The following is a 19,314-nucleotide window of genomic DNA, read 5'->3' as shown; positions in this document are numbered from 1 at the left end:
CGTTGTTGAAGAAAGATCACTATGACGGTCAAGTATTCTTTGGATTCGATATTTAATCGTATGTTATATTACAACTCTCTATAATAATATTTCAATATAACAGCCGACGTTGTTACATATACTCCCTCTGTTTCAATTTGTTTGAACCTATTTCCTTTTTAGTCCGTGTCAAAATGAATGACCTCTTTCCTAATTTGGAAACAAATTCACTTTATGAATGATTTAAAGCCACACAAATTTTCAAGGCTTATTTTGAACCACAAGTTTCAAAAGTCTTCCCTCTTTCTTAAATATCGTGCCCAGTCAAATGGGTTCATATAAATTGAAACAGAGAGAGTATATTTCATGGGGAGTGTTCATTTTTCCCTAGTAAATAGCCAATCTTGACTCCATCGTCTACAAAATTCATGTAATTAATTGATTGAAATTTATTTATTTTTCATAAAACATAGATTTTCTCCGAGTCCTCTGAAATTTTCCATTCGGGGTTTTTTTAAAAACGCTCAGATTTTATGTATCTTAAGAGAATCATAATAGTTTTTGTGGTAGATGAATTTTCTATTCATACACTGTCAGATCTTCCTATAATAGTCATCATCTTTATAATAACATTTCACAATAACAGCTATGTTTTCTCTAGAACCGATTTTTAATCCTATATAGATATGTTCGCCATGACAACATTTTGCTATAGCAACCAAAAAATATTTGGACAAAAGACGTTATTATAGAAATAATAATATAATGGCCAAGTTTTCTTTGGAACCGATCTTCAGTATTACGTTATATTAGACGTTCTTTATAATAACATGTCGCTATAGCAATCAAAAAATATCTAGACAAACCACATTGAGATTTCATGAGGCGTTCATTTTACCCTTATAAATAGCCGATCTTGAAAGTAAATACTTTTCCCTTAAACCTTAGATTTTCCAAAAACAGTCAGATTTTATGTATCTTTGTAGAATTATAGTCTTTGTTGGATGGATTTTCTTTCCATATATAGCTACCCTTTTGGCTTTACTTAAAGAACCTATAAATTTGATCTACATTTGATAGCCAAGAACCTAAAATGGCTAATATTAGAGCATCAAAAAAGATGAATGAGAAAAAAAAAGTTCCACAAAGAGGACTTGGTGTTGCTCAACTTGAGAGGATTAGATTAGAGGAACAACATAAAAAAGATTCAATTTTTCAATCAGTACAATGTCCAAATTTTATACCAACATCATCAAGAACTGATTTTTCTTCAAAAAATTGTGTCTTTAGACCAAATCAATCTGCCCCATTTCTTGAAAATTGTCCTAAATTGTTGAGGGATGAGTATAATCTTGAAGGTGTGAATAAAAAAGTTGATCATCATGGTGTAGTTTTTGGACAAAATGTGAATTTGCCTAGTGGACCCCATAGTCTAAGGTTTCCTCTGCTGCAAAAATCTCGACAGTATCAGCAAACTTCTAGTTCATCATCAATGGTAAGTCAGCTTTATCGAGCGTTAAGTACTCCTTCATCGTTAACTAGAAGTTTCGCGCCGAGGGTGGATCCACAGTTGCGGGTTCACGTGAACCTAGTAACTTTTGCCCCGTCAATTTATATATGTTTACAAATTACCTAAATATCTATAAGTATTCGACCGTGATCCAAGTTACCCCTCTATCCCATTTTATGTGAATCTCTTTGACCGGGCACAGAGTTTAAGGAAAAAAGAAAGACTGTTGAAACTTGTTGCCTAATATAAGCCATAAGAATTTTTATGACAGTAAATCATTTCATTAAGGTAAAATGAGAAGTTTGAAGTTAAATTGTTACTAAATATAGAAATATGTCATTTTTTGGGATTGACTAAAAAGAAAAAAGTGACACATAATTGGGACGGAGGAAGTATTATAGTATATATTAATTTGAAATCGTAGTAGGAACCCATTAACTTCAAATCCTGGATGCGCCTCTATATGTAGTCGCCTTTGTTAGGGTGTGTTTTACACACCAATGTAGGACTTCCCTGCATGAATTCGGAGTTAGTCAGACCCCAATGGGGTACCAAACACCGGGTGGGAAACCAAGAAAAAAAGTCAGCTTCATTAAACATTTGGAGCTATTTATATAAGTATTATGGTTAACATGTGTATAGTTTTGTTTTCTTGTGTTTGAATAGCTAAGGCAAATTACTTTTGTGGAAATTGCAGGTGAATGTCTCATCAGGGATTTCATCATCATCATCCGTACAGAGTTTTCAGATGGAGCCACCTTCAAGCCAAAGTTATTGTGGCTGTACTAATTGTTTACCTCTTTGGCCTGAAGATGTGAAGGTAATTCTATTAGTCTGCTTGATCATTCCCCAAATATAATATGAGACGACGAGATGCCGAAATATAGGTTAAGTGTGTATTAAACCCTGTGTTGCTCGGACTCTTCAGAAATGTCACCAGATGCATGTCGGATCCTCCAAAAGTAATGCATTTTTGGAGGATCCAACACGGGTGCAGCTGATTATTGAGCTAATGTATCCGAACTCCCAACCGTTACGCGATTGGGATGTAGGGACAGATGTAGATCATAACTTATGGGTTCATCCAAACTTAGTAGCTCTTGTTCAGACTGTACAGACCTCTCTATAACAACATTTCACTATAACAACCATATTTCCTTTGGAACCGATCTTTCATGTTATGTTATATTATATGTTCTCTATAATAACATTTTGGCTATGCCAGCCAAAAAACATCGGGACAAACGATGTTGTAATAGAGAGGAACAATGTTGTAATAGAGAGGTTTGCCTGCACATGTGTTAAGAAATCCAACCCAATAAATCAAATGAGATGTGGTAGAATCTGGAACTCGAACACATAATGTTCAAGTCCTAGATTCGCCTTTTCGGGGTTGAAGCGGAACTCACTCACCAAAGATAGAATGCTGGGTTTATATGTTGTGTTGCTCATAAAGTTGACGCTTATTTTTCTGATAGCTACATTTTGGTTTGTTGATCATGTAATATAGATGGCTGGCATGAAGAGGCGTTATCCATTCTCTCCAGATGACCCGCCCATCCCTTCATTTCGAGGAAAATTTCCTCAGTGCTGTGTTTCCCCTCTATCTAGATCACATGAATCTGTTTCCAGCAGCAATGATTGCTCGATTTATATAGAAGATGGCGATGCATTTAAAAGGTTCTATATCTTACCTTGAAATTGCTTAACTTTAATACTCGAGAGCCTGATAATTATTCATTTTGACATTTTTGCAGAGAAGTTGTTTCACAGTCAAGAGCTTTGTCCGAGTCCAAACCATCGACTTCAGTAAGAGAAACTAAAGCTCGCAATGGAGATTTTCTCAGTTTGGCTCCTCCAGCATCAGCTTTTCCACATTTGGAAGCAGTAAATCTGTGTTCTTTAACTAATTCTGCCCCACAAACACTTGAGCTATTTGACTATGTACCTGCTCAGGTGAGACTAAGTAGGCGTTTGGACATAAAAAATGTGATATTTTTGAAGAAAAAAAAAAGAAGTAACATTTGAAGTTAAGTTGAAAAAGGGTATTTGGAAATTGAAATTGTGTTTTGGACATGCATTTAACTTGACAAAAAGTTGAAATTTTGTGAGTGGAAAAGATTTTTCAGAAATTTGACGAACACGTCTTCAAAAGAAATTCAGAAAGCAATTGAATATATAGCCAAACATTGTTTTGAACTTCTTTTGAAGAAACGGAAAATATTTTGTATGGACAAACGGCTCCTAAAGGACTTGAGCATTTATATTTTTGTCCCTATACTGTGCTTTTTGATCTCGGTTTCACTATCTTCCGAACGTGCTTAATCTACAGGTTGCTGCTGCACAGCATACTCCACCTTCAGGCCAAAGCATATCATTTCAACAACCGATCCTCAGATTCTTCCCAACTTCAATGGTGCAAATTGGTCAAGAACGAACTCATGGAAGCGACTTTCATACTGAAGTAGGAGGAAAAGTAGATTTGGAATTGAAGTTATAGAAGTTAGTCCATGCCATATGGTTGTGATGTCCTGGAGAGTAGGCTCGTTAGAGGTGTGTCCGCGGGACTTTAATTCTTTTACAAGGTAGAGAACATTCCTTCGAGCGAATGTCCTACCATTTATAGCGATTGTTAGTAGAAATTTGCATATGCAAGAAAAGTATGGTCATATCCAAATCATAGAAGAGAGGTTTTCTTTAGCCCTTAAGGCTTAAGTTTGCTGCATGTAAGTTTGATGCTTCTGCTTTTAGTTGAATTTTAAATGTCTCAACCTAGAAGGTAACTGAAATGTGTGTGTTTCAAGGTAATTATCACTTGTAACAATCAAGACTCTTAACAAAATATGGAGATCGAGTTTTGCTTGAACTTGCTACTTTCATGTAATACGGTTGTTTACAAATTTGTGACCTAAATGCCTATGGAGATTAGGGTGTTTTATTGCTCAATAGGTAGGTGAAGCAAGAAATCTTCAACATTGAGGTATTTCCCCAGAAAAAAAGAAATGAAGAAAGTGTTCCAATCCAGTACTGCTCAAAAATCAGAACAAGAACTGATTCTCTTATTAATAAAGCAATATGATAGTCTTAAAAATACTTACCCAAAAGCCTAGAAAGAGAACCAGTCCTTCCATTTATTCCAGAAATCACACTACAATAGAACCGATATGCTCGAGCTATTTTGTTAAACAAAGAAGTCATAATCTAGAACGTAAACCAATACTAAAGAGAATGGATAGAGCAGGAAAGCAATGGCTGATACCCAAACGGGGAATGATGTGCTCAAACTGGCAATGCATCCCATTATTCCGCAAACCAGTAGCACACTAAGCACTTCAACTGAGAAGTTCCAAGCCAATCCCCGGAAATATATTAATGAAAGCAGGACGGAAAGTCCGAGCATATTTTTGATGAATACCCCACCATATATCTGTTTAATTTAATTGCATTTGTCATATCTTTTCATCAGTAAGTAAGTACTCATACTAATAGCATGTTTGATCAAGCTACTGGAAAGTCAAAAGTGTTTCTTTTTTTAAAAAGAAAAAAGTGCTTATTTTTTCAGGGTTGAGATATTTGGCCAAGCTTTTAGGAAAAAAATATAAGTGCTTCTGTGCAGTAGCTGAAAAAAGTAGTTTTTTCATAGAAGCACTTTTCGAACCTCGACCAAACACAAATTGTGAACCTTGACCAAACACAAATTGTTGCTCTAATATTGCTAAAAGTGTTTTTCAAATTGATTAGTCAAACACAAACTGCTACTTTCTAAAATAACTTTTCTGAAAAGCACTTCCTAACAACATTTTTTAGAATAATCAGATTTTAGAATCTTGACCGAATGGACTATGAAAACAAGGGGAGAGACAGAAGAACGAACCTCTGATAATGTCAAGGAATTAGTTCTTTGTTTCTTTCGACTTGCTTCGTTGATGGCTGAGATTGCTATTCTTGCATTTGTAGCCAAAGGGACTAAGATAAACGAGATGAAAAATGAAGGTACGTTTATAGCTCTGGAGAAACTCCCTACGCTCTTGATGAGAGGTTCAGCTAGTAGTCCTAATATTACTATTCCAATAACCAGAAGCAATATGGCCTTCATCCATGCAATTGCAGATCTATCAGTCTCCTTGTGCAGCAGCTTTTCTGCCGTTTCCCAGTTCTTCTAGGTATCACAAATCATCTCATTATACGGTCAGACCTCTCTATAACAGTCATCCTTTATAACAACATTTCATTATAACGGCTAACATTTTTGGGAATCGATTTTTCATTTTATGTTATATTATTACATGTTCTCTATAACAACATTTTACTATAGCAGCCAAAAATTATCCGGATAGATGACAATGATATTGAGAGGTTTGACTGAACATGTTCTTCTGCATATCCAAAATCATTTCATTATACAGTCAAACCTCTCTCTCTCTCTCTCTCTCTCTCTCTCTCTCTACAACAGTCATTCTCTATAACAACATTTCACTATAACGGTCAAGTTTTTTGGAATCAATCTTTTAATGTTATCTTATACTATATGTTCTTTATAACGGCATTTTGCTAGAGCAGCCAAAAAATATCCTAACAAACAACGTCGTTATAAAGAGGTTTGACTGTATATGTTCTTATACTGGTTATTCATTCATTATAGGACACATTCATGGATTATAGACTCAGAAGCAACGTGCATGCATCTTTTTTTTCTTACTTGGAAGATATCCTCTTTGGACTCTGGTGATAGATGAGAAGGATTTAGACATTGGGAGAATCCGGTAACAAATTCCTCCATGCTGATCATCTCATCTCGACTCACATCAAATTGTTTGATGATTCTGTCTACCTTTTCATCATCATCTGAAGGTACGGCTCCAAATTGGCTATTGGTTATCAGTTGTTCCAATTCAGCACGCGAAATGGCATTATCTTTATTGTGATCAATGCTTTCGAATAACCTGTAATGCAGAGATTAATATTGTTCAGGACAAGTTTTACATTCTTAATATGTCATCTAGACCAAAGATGATTTTTTCAGCCAATCGATCATCAATGTTGCTCAAACTTTCAAAAATATTGTTGCACCCGTGTCGAATCCTCAAAAGATGCACTATTTTTAGAGGATCCAACACGCACCGATCAACATTTTTTAAGAGTTCAAGCAACATAGCTGATCAGTTATAGGCTAATAGAAGTTACTCACTTTCTAATAGCAGGAATATTTGGTTTCCCATCTTCTGTGTACAGAGTTCCTACTGCAGTGCTTTCGACATGTTGAAAAATATCTAATAGAATACGTTTAATCATTTCATGTTCTTCCCTTTTATTTTTGAGCCAAGGTTGCAGAATCTGTAATGAGAAGCCAAGAATTTTGTCCCAATAAGGTGCAGAATCCAAACTGAGATTAATAACTCTGATTTAAGAACAAAATAACTGTTTTCTGTGGGATTATTCCTCGCTAATCACTTTTCTTTTTGCTCTGTATATCTTACTGACTTTAAAAAGGATAGTCTGATGCACGAATCATCCAGAAACGGCAGCACCCCAAATAGGTGTGATGTAAATAACCTACCCTAACACAAACATCAGTAGCTGATTCCCAGCTTAAACCCTTGACCTGTAGGCTATGTTGCTTGGATTCTCCAAAAATGATGTTGCACCCATGTCGGATCTTCCGAAAATGCACTACTTTTGGAAGATCTGACATGCAACCATCGAAATTTTTTAAGAGTCCGAGCAACATAGCCTATAGTTCATTGACAGAGACAACTTTACTGCTGCTCCAAGGCTACCCTTCTAATTAGGAAAGTATATCTTACTGGACTTATTAGAGCTAAGTCAGAGTACCTCATATATATCTTTCAAGGATCTTATGGAATGATATCTTTTACCCATTGCATCCTTTGTTTCATCTATCCATCTCGTGAAACTTGTGCACCGCTGACCTCATAGCAGCCGAGATGGAGGAAGATAGTGAAGAAGAATCTCAAGCACAAGATGCTGACAATGAGGAGGAAGAAGATGTCGAGCCGTCTAATGGCGAGGCTGAGTCTGAGGAGGATGACGACTAGGTCCTAGGGGGCCACAGGGAGTATTTCTTTCCTTTGGTTTTTAAATTTTTCATTCTATAAGCTTCTTGGGCAAAGCATGATTTAAGTGTGGGGTGGGAGATACATCCCTTGTAACAACATTTTGAGGCTAACGATGGTGATCAAGTGCCATAGGTTTCTTTTTGGTAGTTTGTGTTAGCCTTAGAGTAAAAACAAAAATTGAGTCGTTTTAGATTTTCTCTGTAGCTTCTTGAGTCCCTCATTAGTGGCACACACCATCCACCCCTTTAGATTTTCTTATGGCCTCGGTTCTTTCCTAAGGGGGGACTTTTGAACCGAGTTAGATTTTTTTAGTTTTTGTAAAAAGGTGTCGTAGGAGTCAAGCCTGTTAGACCACTTGAATGCTAGGTGCTCAGGTTAGGTGGAATGTGAAAGCCATGAGTTGTTCTTGATGATGTTTAAAAAGCATGCATGAAAAGAAGCAACCTCTCTCGAAACACTTTTGTAGTGAATTGCATTGACTCATGTATGACCCACTTGGCATAATTTGTGATAGTTGCTTGATTGGAGGGTTGTATGAATCTGTTTTATATTGATTATGTGTTGTGTGTGATGTGAGGAAACTCTTGTATGATCCATGCTTGATAGTGATGACTAGAACTTGTCCGATGTGTTCGTGAAGCGAAATTAAGTGAGAAGTATAGGAAGTGATCTAGGCATTTCTTTGTTAGCCAAATTTCGAAACGTCGCTTGCCTACCCTTTGTGTATACATATCCCTATTCAAACCCGTTGAGCCTTTAGCTTTTCTTTTGACAACAGCCAATTAGCCTACCCCCGTGGTTTTTATTGACCAATTTTTTTATCCTTGTTTACTCCTTAGGCACTTTTAATAGCGAATTGTGGAAATGGAGTTGGGATACAAAACTAAGGAAGGGTTCGTTGAATGAAGTTGAAAGGAAGGTTGTTGGTGCGCTTGAGTGTTTTGAAAGCTAGTAGTGGGAAGTATGAGTGCAAACTGGAAAAAAAAAACAGAACTGAAAAACAGAAAATAGAAACTGTCCAGTTAGGAATTTTCTTTCTTAATATGGTTTCCCACTAGCTAGTCGAAAATAGGATGGCGCTTAAAGTTGAGAAAATAAATGATTGTTGACGGGATAGAATGGATAGCTTGTGGTTGAAATTCACGGTTGATGAAGGAGGGTGCTAAATAAACTATGTTGTGAGGTATTAAAAGTGCTTAGGGAGGTTAGTATTTCCAAAAATATATCCTACCCGTCCCTTAGCCTACGTTACAACCCTACAAGTCCTAAGTGATCCTAAATTCATCTCACTCTAATTTGTGGAACGGTTACACTACGGGCAAGCCTATGGTTTGTTATGTTTGAGCAGTGGATATTCTTTGTGAGAGTCAGTGATCTTGTGTGCAACTTATGTCCATTGACATATGTTGTTAACTTTGTGTGAAATATGTACAACGCCTTTTTGGGTGAGGACACATAATTGATAGGAGATGGGTAAAGTACTCCCACTCGGTCAAGTAGCAGACTCTTTGTGTTTTGAGTGGTGTCTGGAGTCATATGCATGTTTTTGAATGTGTCGTTTCTTGAGAGATTTGGTTGCTAATATTTGGAAGCGTAAGAAAATGTTTGTTTTGAAGCAGTTGGCGTGACTTTTGAGAGAATTGGCTCAATGTGTATGTTTTAATGTGTTTTCGAAACTTTCATATCCACCGAATCCTGATGTAGACCTATTTGAGTGGCATGGCTGTAAGAAGTACTAGGGAATGTTGGATAAGTGGTTGCTCGAGGGCGAGCAAAGTTTAAGTGGGGGGTGTTGATATTTGGCACAAATATCTAGATTTAGTGTCATTTGCACTTCACTTCTTAGCACTTTAATCGCAGTTTTTAATGCAAATTGTTGTATAAGATCTTATGTTGGTATGCTTGTATGAATAGGTACAACAGGGACCAATGGAGGGTATTTCGAGCAGTTTTTGATTGAATCTGAGGTTGTGCATGTTGGTTGAACATGGGAAGGAAGTTCCAGCACTTGAAGGCAGAATCCGACCACTGAAGGGTCTCATGTGCTGGCTATGCGTCGCACAGCCAGCGCACAAAAACCCCATCTCTGAATCTCAGACAGGTCATGCATTGGCCATGCGCCGCACAAGCAACACACAGAGGAGATCATACGCTGGTCATGCGACGCATAGCCAGCGCACAAGCGGCGTCAGTTGTCCTACTTGGATCTGGATTGGGCCAACTTATCCTATATTTACCCTAGCATATAAATAGTCGTTTTAACATTAGAAAGGCGGCTTGGACGAATTTTGAGACTTGTGAAACTCTTTCTAGGTTTTATTCCTCTTCTATTATTTTTCTTTACATTGAAACCCTATGTTAATCATGAATTATTGTTTCCATTCTCGAATCATGTGTAACTAAACACCGTAATTCTGGGGTTGTGGCGTAGCCATGAATATTGATGTTTGACAAGTATTTCAATCTTAGTAGCTTTTTCGTATGCAATTGCCTCTTTACTTTTGTGCTTAATTGCTTGATTGTCTGCGCAACAGTTGAGTTCTATTTACTAATCGACACCCGTGCTTGGGAAATACATTGTCAATATGGAGAAAAAGTAACGAGATTGTGATCTGAATATCGCTATAGTTGGATCAGGATTTGTGACTAGGATAGGAATATACTTAGTTACCGCAATCAATTTCATGTCGTGCTCTTATTGCATTCTTGATAGGTCAATACCATAGGAATATAGGAGGCGAGTTATCTTGAATCGGCGAGTAGTGGTTCGGGAGAACACTACGAGATTAATAATCCGGTTAATTGACAATTGTGAACAAAGTTGCTAAGGTGGAATACTTGAATGACTCAATAGGATTGGTGAACAGACCACGACCCTGGAATACTTCTAAAATCTTGATAAAAGCAGTATTCAAATATGTTCTTAGCATAAATTTTGGTTACATTGTTGGTTATTTTTATTACAGCATTAGTTTACAAAACAACCAAAACTTTTATTCTTTACTTGCATAGGTAGTAGCAATAGTTTATTTTCGTGAAAGTATTGGTCATAAGTCTCTGTGGGTTCAACATCCAATTTTATATAGTCACTATATTACTTGTACGACCACGTACACTTGCGTGTGCATTTGGACGCAACAATTCCCAGTCAAATAAAGCAACAAAACGAGTTTTTGAGACCACTAAGAAAAACAAAAGTTTTGAACAAAAGTTTTGAGTAAAGCAACTTTGGAGAATTTGAGTGGAACTGGCTACAATTTGACATGAAAGCATATAGTTTATGGCTGATGATGAGAAAACTATGTACCCAATCAGGTTACTTATAAACTAACTACAGAAAATATCACATGTTAAAATTCACTAATGGTAATATGGTACTACAATTTTTCATTCAGAGTAAAATGAGAATGGCATAAATTGTTTTATATGTGTAAATTGGCATTCTTTAGAATAAACTAAAAAGAAAAATGTGTCGCATAAATTAGGACAGAGGAAATATAGACTATCTATATATATGTGTTGTCTTATGGCAGAGCATACTGAAGCAAGTGCTGTCATTCAACATCGGTTCGTCACAAAATGTTACTAATACAGAGAGTAGAGTACCGTATTGGTAGCAGAGTTATTAGAGATTGAAAGGGCACGTACCATTATTTGGAAAACGGAGGCAAAAGAAATAGTCCAAAATCGACCAATATATGCATTGGAAATGAAGGCACCCAAGAACAAGGGAGAAATATGCAAATCCAAAGAATATATTAAGAACATTGGTAGCAGAGACTTGTTCCACATGAAACACTGTTGTCAAAAACTGGATGAAGTTTGCCGTTAGCCCTACTGATGCTAGCCTCTCAAATGTATCATTCCCTGCAAGAAATATTTCAAAGTTACGTTGAAGTTGTGTTGGTATTAGATCGCCACTACCGATGTTTGTGATGACGAAAGATATTTGTAAATATTAGATGAAATGGTCAAAATATATGCAAGTTGACCCGAATACCAGTGTTATATAAAAATAGAAAGACAGGAGCTTTTGAAAGGGAAAGAAAAATGACCTAGAACATAAGGCATAGCCCTCCATCCACCAGGCTTTCTCGTGCTTGTTTGGGACAGAGAATCGTTGCCGGAGCTTTGTTTTTTCCTCGTCGTTGAAACCTTTTTTAAGCTTATTATAATTATTACCCTTACTACAACAAGCAAGCCAAGAAGTATTCATCTGTTTTTTCTTATAATGTTATATCTTTCTTTCCTTTTTATGTTTTCCTAGGAGTTTAACACTACAATTTCTTCATTCAAATGACTACTTCATCTTAGTATTTATAGACGAATTTGATCATACAATTACATGCATTATTGTGAGAATTCAAGGGCGTGTATGGTTTTGGACATGCAAGGGGAAGGTATAAACATAGAGAGATATGTTGTGCGAATGATTGTCTACTGGCTTACGTATGTTCTTTGTTTTTCACCATATGTCCGTATCTATATTATTGGTCCGCGATTAAATTTGATTCGTGCTATAAAGTGCTATCTAACAATGACGATTCCATATCTACCCAGAGTTCAAATATGAGACTTCTGGTTAACGATGAAGGTTACTTACTATACTCCATATTCATTATGATGTCAGTCTATCATCTGTAGACTGTAGGTCAATGAGATCAAGCACTACTTCAGCTAAATATGAGTAAATAGTCTATCAATGAAGATATATGTTAGGGGTGTCAAGTGGGTCGGGTCAGCTCGGACCCAGCCCGACCCAAGCCCACTAAGAGGTGTAAGGGGCTGGGCTAGGTGGTTTTATTAGGGGGCTGGGCCGGACAAGGTGGACAGTCCACCAGCCCGGCCCACCAGTAGTCCGGGTGATGGCCCGCCGGGGCACCGGCCCGGCCCGACCCGGCCCACTTCAAATAAAAAATAAAAATATAAGTACTACATTTATTACTAATAATAAGTATTTTAAAAACATTGTATCCCAATAAAATAGTTGTAGCTATAATTGTGGGATTCTTAAAATTTTGGAAGCAAATATATGAAATATTTATTAATTATTCAAACCATAGTTAGAATCTTAATTTAGTTAATTAAAACTTAACCATTAATTTTAACTCATGTAATGTGTCTCTTATTCAAGTAAGAACTTGGAGAAAAAATGGAGTCAATGAAAATGGAGAGGAGTCGGATCCGTTAATATTTAATTGCTACTAAATGAAAACTAATTAGCTCTCCTTTTAAAAAAAAAAAAAAATTAGTGGTCACTGGTCAGCTGAGCCCCACAGAATTAATAAAGTGGGCAGTGACCTTTTCCAACGTTTGAAAACTAGTTAGGTCTTCCTTTATTTTTTTTTTTCAATTAATGATGGGCAGGTGGGCCCCACAGAATTAACAAAGTGGCCACTAGTGACCGTTGCCAACGGAAAGATTGGCAATTCAACCGTTGGCCCAAAAAAGGACCCCTCAACCCCTTAAAACTATTTTTGACCTTTAAGTTTAAAAAATTACAGTTTAACCCATTTTTCACCTATAAATACCTCATACATTTCATCATTTTTTACTATAATCCTCTCATTTTATCTCACTTTCCCTCTTAATTTTCAGCAATTTCTATAATTTTAGTATTCTACTTTAATTGTTTTTGCAAACTTGCAATTAACAAGATCAAGTGGAAGGCTTCAAGTATTCAATTCATCAATTTACGATCACATTGTTATTTCGTTATCTCCGAGAATTTGGTACCTTCGTTCCATCTCTTACTTTTATTTAGTACTTTAATTCTTGCATTTTAATTTTAATTTTCGTTATTTTAATTTGCATAATGGAACCACTAAAAAGAATCAGTAAAGCTTTATGTCCCGGTGGTAGTAGTAGCGGTAAGAAAAAATTCGGTAGTGGTAGTGGTAGGGGTAGTACTAGCGCTAGAAATTATACTCGTGTTCCGCAAGCACCACCTAGTGAAATAGGCGACATAGGTGTGGGTGCACATGATATGAATCATATAGAATTACAAGAAACGTACGGTATAGAAGATGAGAATGAAGTTGAGATACAAGTAGACGATGATGATAATGACAATAATACACCCACTAGTCCCGCTAATGATATTGCTCAGTCTCGAACTGAGGCTCAGGGTCGTCCTCCACTGCCTGAAGGAGCCCGAAAAAAAATTAGCGCCCCGAAAAAAACTAGCTTAGTGTGGAATTATTTTGCCCGATTAGAAAATAATCCGGATTATGTTACATGTAAAATTTGTGAGATACCTTATAAGCATAGCACCGGGGGTAGTAAAGGGGGGACGGGTCAATTGACTAGACATTTGGATAACAATCACCCAAATTGGAAAGAAGAGATAGCAGAAGCTCAGGGTGCCACCGGGGGATTAACCCAAACAAGACTGAACCTAAAGACCGGTAAATTAAGTGGATCATATAATAAAATGAAGGATCGTGAAGAATTAGCGAAAATGATAGATGTGGGTTGTTTGCCTTTCACCTTTGCTTCTTCTGATGCTTTTATTCATTATATACAAAAAATTTATAATCCTATGTTTAGCGGTATTCCTAGAACTACTTGTAGATCTGATATTTTTAGACTTCATGGACAATATCTGTTTTATCTACGTTATTTATTGACATATCTCCCTTGTAGAGTTTCTCTCACCTCGGATCTTGGTCGTGCTGTTAATAGAAATGATTATTTAACAGTTACTTGTCATTGGATAGATGATAATTTTAATATGCAAAAACGTATTTTAGCTTTTCAATATGACGAAGACCGTAGACATACTGCACAATTCATATTTGATACTGTCACTGTCATTGCAAAATATTATGGTCTTACAAGCAAAGTTTTATGTATGGTCTTTGATAATGCTTCTAACAACACATCTGCTATCAACAGTTTAAAATCTGAGTTGTCTCCACCTTTACCTGAAATTTTTCATATTGTTCAAGATGGTCTTTCTTTCTTTGAGCCTGTGATTGAGAAAATTAGACACGCAGTTGGTTTTATTCAAGAAAATAATAATAGGAAGCGACTTGCTGAATTTAAAAATAAATGCAGGCAAAATAATCTTAGACCAAGATTTATGCCTGAAGAAATAGACACTAGGTGGAATTCTACTTATGATTTCTTAAAAACTTGTGTTGAATATAAAGTTCCTATAACTGCAACTTTTAACCAATTTGCTACTGGATATCCCGAGTTAATGTTAAATGATTTTGATTGGATTAAAATTAAGGATGTTGTAGATTTTTTAGAAAAAAATTATTTTGCTACTCTGGAATTTTCCGGTGCTTATTATCCTACTGTTTGTAACATTTTAGCTTATCTAGCTGATATCTCTTATTTGCTTAAAGAATATAAGTTTAAAGAAGGTTACACAGATGTTGTTACTGCAATGATAATTAAATTCAAAAAGTATTTCTTTCCTATTCCTCCTATTTACTTAGTTGGTGCTATATTAAATCCGTGTATTAAATATATTAATATGTCAGAATTGACCCGTATTATATATACTTCTTTAATTATTAAAACTACTTAGGAACCATCCCTTCTTAAGGCTATGTGTGATGCAAATGATTACGCACAATAATTATATAACCATTATTCTACATTACTTGATAATGCTACACCGACTTCTATCCCATGTGGTCCTTCTAACGAAACTTCATCTTCTAAAAGACAGGCACAAAGTGTGCCTATCATGGGTGTTCCTAGATTATCTATTTGGTCTCAAATAGCACCTCAACAAAGTAATACAAACTTTGATGAGCTTCAATTTTTTTTGAGACAGCCATTGGTGCCTTTCGAAGATGGAGTTAATGCACTGGATTGGTGGAGGAACAATAGAAGACAATTTCCCGTTCTTTCAACAATGGCTAGAGATGTGCTAAATGTTCCAATGTCAACTGTTGCATCAGAAAGTGCATTTAGCTAAGGAAGGCAGCAGCTCAGAGACAACCGACACTCATTGGGTAGCAACGCAATGAATGTTCTAGTATGTTTCAGAGATTGGATTAGATTAGAGCGAAGAAATCAAGGAAGAGAACAAGATCCAAGAGAAGACTAGCAACTTGAAGATATAATGTCACTTGGAGATCCATCGGTACAAACATCTCCAATGTATGGAGATGTCGATTATGAAAATTTTGAGCCAATTCCTCCTAATGTTAATATGGAAGAATTGAATAAAATGGTGGAAAATATGTAGATTTAAATTTGAAGAGTTGTCAAATTGAATTTTCTTTTTCTAGTTTAAGTTTACGAAATCAAAGAAAAGTAAATGTAAGTTTGTAAGCTTTAAAGTTTAAATTCGACTTTGCAATTATCGATTAATAAAACTAAAGGCTCACTGAGCCTTTGAATTTCTTTTCAAATTTGTGTTATAATTTTATTTACAAGAATAATAATCTGTACGCAGTCAATATAGAACTATAAATGTAATTGTGTAAAACTAATCCTACACAAGCAGCAACTCCAAGATAAATTTCTGCAAGGAAGGACAAACATTGATCAGTGCCCAAAAGCAACAAGACATTATAACTTTATAAGAGGCTGACAAAAACAGTGAAATGACAAGCCTCTGAAATTGCTGATGCGTGAAATAAATCAAATACCCCTTTTAAGTTACTATCTTGTTGTTGGCTTACACAAGTTCAAAAATATTTCAATAGGTTATACAGTATATAATAATATAAACTATTAGTTATATATATATATATATATATATATTAATAAAATCTTATTAGTTTCAAATATTTGATATATAATAATAATTAAATATTTTTTTGTGTATTGAAATGTCTCCGCCGATGATGGAGGTGTGACAATCTGCACATGACATTAGGACTTAGGATCAGATGAGATAATTAAATTAAGAACTTTGGTTTAGTATCAAAACTCATGTGCATTGTTCCCATTTAGTTCCCATTTAGATGAGTAGGAAATTTAGAGAAAGAGGAGAGTAGGGAATTGTGAAATAATATGGAGAGGAATGAATCGTATTTATAGATTGAAAATACGGCCAAAGTATAATTTAAGGAACTTGATGGTTAAAATAAAGTTGACAACAACTAGATTTTAAAGTATCAAACTTAATAAATTTTAGTATTAGAATTTTTTTTTAAAATAATTAAAATCTGGCTCGGCCCATTAACTAAAACCCGGCCCGGCCCACTAACTAAAACCCGGCCCGGCCCACTAACGGGCCCGGTTAGCCCAAGGTGTAGCCCCTATCCGAGGTGGGCTGGGTCGGACACCCTTTCCCTCTCCAAGCCCGGCCCCCAGCCCCGCCCCTTAACTTACGGCCCAGCCCGGCCCCGACCCGGCCCCTTGTGGCCCACGTTAAAATGGCCCGGCCCCGGCCCCGGCCCACTTGACACCCACGCCAAGTTTGAGGGTATGTTTATGTGTATGTCTTTTATAAATGTTGACGCAAGTGTCCTTTCAATATGCCATATATATATATATATATATAGTACCCACTTCTACTCCAACTGAGGGGAGTCGTATGCGTACGTTAAGCTATGAATATAAGGGTTAAAAGGTACGACCTATACAAAAAATACAGAATAAAAAGTTATGAAAAAAAAAAAATTAACTATCTTGGCGTTTATGTAAAATCAAAATGGTTTTAACTTGAAGTTTGTCGATGGACAATTCAAGGTGTAAGATCACATTAACAACATGTAATGAACCTAGTAGATTTGGCTAGAACTTTGTATATGTATTAAAAGATGCACTAAATAAATACTACAAATAAGTAATAAATTTTAAACTCTAAAAATTAGATGAGATGTTGTAAAATACGAAATCCAGACTCACAAAGTTAAAATTTTAAATCTGCCCGTGTGTCACCCATAGAACGTCATTTAATAGCACTAGTTGGAAGTATAATACTTGTTGAGTTTTTTCTCTCTCGATCCATTGGACACCTAAGCTTTTCTTACAAGTAATTGGCAAAGAAAAATCACCTGGCAATTAATGGGATATGATAAAGCGACCTCTAATTAACCTCAGCATAAATGTTCATACATTTAATTTTGAGAGTATTTTGCAGTAAATATATGATGAATTTTCATATATAATACAGAGATATAATATTTGTGAGGTTGAGATAAATTTTATCAAAAAATATATGATTAATTAGGATTCATATAATCGACTTCTCCAATTTATTTAACATTGAAGCATCGTTATCGTTGTTGTTGTCGTTGTCGTTAGGGGAAAAAATCCATAGCCATATTAATTGTGAAGAACAAAGACTGAAGCCAATCTAGAGCATTGAACAAAAATTAATAGTGAAAAATGTATCAAAATATTTTATTATCCCTCGTCCAAGTTCCATGCATGTTTCCACAGAGGTAGATAATTTTATTAACTTGATGATCAGCAAATAAAATAAAAATATATCTTTTTTTTGTTCTTAACATAAATATCTACTCCATTAGATCCTTCCAAATTAGTTTCAGGATTCCTTATTATTAAAGAATAAAATAACTCAGGATGAAGCCAGCTAGGACTATTTTATGCAATATCTTATCAGCATAGCTTGGTGGAGTAGTGTGATCTTTTATTTTATTTCTATTAAAAGTGTTAAATTTGTGTCTATATCATGTTCAAAATTAACTTTACCTTCCATTAGATTCTTTTATCTAATATTAACTTACTATGAAAAAAGTCTTTTTTTTTTTTAATAAATCAAAGTGAACCTCAAAGAGAAGAGTACAAGCAAGGGGGGCTAGACCTTACCTTACTAATCCTAATGAGGTAATGAACCTCTACTAATTAACAAGCATGAAGAAAATAAGAGCTAAAGAAATCTAGATATTCTATGATCATCACAGAGTTTATAATACACTCTATGATGATATTACACATGAGGATGCTTAAGTAATGTAAAAATATGAAAGTCATGTATAAAGTCTCGTTTTTCCCTTGACCCTAACAAATCTAACTCTAATCTCATGAGGACAATTTTTAATTTAACCATAACCAAAAGTATTTAAGGAATAAAATTTATACCTTTTTTTTGTCTTAAAAAAATTAGACATGCGTAGTCCACCTATTTCACGCCGGCATGCTCCAACGGAAGGTTCTCACCCCATCCCGGTTCCCGACAAGACAATTTGCTGACTACAAATGTACGAATGAACCAAAAGTAAAACAAATGATAAAATTAAGCAACTTCGAATAGCTTATTGCATGCATGCAATAAAGGGACCCACAATTTGGTTCAAATGTTGAATTGACCAGCAACCCCCTTATTACCAAGAAAATTAGATGGAGAGAATGAATATCGATTGAGCATTTTAAGAGGTTTCTTTATATTTGCATTTAAAGTTTGAATCGTGAAATGTTGGGTTTCTTTGAATGGTCTTTTCCTGATTATATGTTTCTTTCCCATATCCAAATTTTTTGAATGATCTGATCTGTCTCTCAGACAACTTTTAACAACTGGTTTTGAAAGAAAAAAAATCATTCACATTAAAGGTATAATCTTTTTTGCTGAATTATATAGGGAGTGTTCATTTTTTCCCTAAAAATAGCCAATCTTTGACTCTATGACTTGCAAGATTTCGTGTAATCAATTGATTGAAATTCAATTTTTTTTCTCCATAAACCTTAGATTTCTCTGATTCCTCTTAAATTTTCCATTTGTGTTTTTTTCCAAAAAAACTTTCTATATCAATTATCCTCTATAATAACATTTTACTATAACCTGCCAAAGTTTCTTTGGAACAAATCTTT

General features: G+C 35.4%; 2 protein-coding genes across 2 annotated transcripts; one reads left to right on the top strand and one right to left on the bottom strand.

Moving 5' to 3' along the window:
• Positions 1-1,072: 1,072 nt before the first annotated feature.
• LOC132627112 (uncharacterized) lies at positions 1,073-3,989 on the top strand. The gene is made up of 5 exons (XM_060342239.1): positions 1,073-1,474; positions 2,187-2,309; positions 3,000-3,169; positions 3,247-3,445; positions 3,822-3,989. Exons 1-5 carry the CDS (start codon positions 1,073-1,075, stop codon positions 3,987-3,989), a joined length of 1,062 nt encoding a protein of 353 aa, XP_060198222.1.
• A 435-nt stretch (positions 3,990-4,424) lies between these two features.
• On the bottom strand, positions 4,425-7,369 carry LOC132627107 (sodium/calcium exchanger NCL2-like). The gene is made up of 8 exons (XM_060342226.1): positions 7,322-7,369; positions 7,047-7,220; positions 6,678-6,823; positions 6,189-6,432; positions 5,364-5,648; positions 4,803-4,916; positions 4,588-4,690; positions 4,425-4,516 (listed from the first exon to the last, which is right to left on the bottom strand). Exons 1-8 carry the CDS (start codon positions 7,367-7,369, stop codon positions 4,425-4,427), a joined length of 1,206 nt encoding a protein of 401 aa, XP_060198209.1.
• Positions 7,370-19,314: the final 11,945 nt, after the last annotated feature.

The sequence above is a fragment of the Lycium barbarum genome, chromosome 1, assembly GCF_019175385.1.
Source record: "Lycium barbarum isolate Lr01 chromosome 1, ASM1917538v2, whole genome shotgun sequence".
Classification (NCBI taxonomy): domain Eukaryota; kingdom Viridiplantae; phylum Streptophyta; class Magnoliopsida; order Solanales; family Solanaceae; genus Lycium; species Lycium barbarum.
Note: the sequence above shows the minus strand (reverse complement) of the source record. Positions and strands in the feature narration are given on the sequence as shown.

Coding starts and splice junctions, on each gene's coding strand:
- LOC132627107 (XM_060342226.1), bottom strand. CDS start 7,369: ATGGGTAAAAGATATCATTCCATAAGATCCTTGAAAGATATATATGAG. Junction 6,824..7,046: donor CTACTGATGTTTGTGTTAGG/GTAGGTTATTTA, acceptor TTCTCATTACAG/ATTCTGCAACCTTGGCTCAA. Junction 4,691..4,802: donor AAGTGCTTAGTGTGCTACTG/GTTTGCGGAATA, acceptor TTTACGTTCTAG/ATTATGACTTCTTTGTTTAA.
- LOC132627112 (XM_060342239.1), top strand. CDS start 1,073: ATGGCTAATATTAGAGCATCAAAAAAGATGAATGAGAAAAAAAAAGTT. Junction 1,475..2,186: donor CTTCTAGTTCATCATCAATG/GTAAGTCAGCTT, acceptor TGGAAATTGCAG/GTGAATGTCTCATCAGGGAT. Junction 3,446..3,821: donor TTGACTATGTACCTGCTCAG/GTGAGACTAAGT, acceptor CTTAATCTACAG/GTTGCTGCTGCACAGCATAC.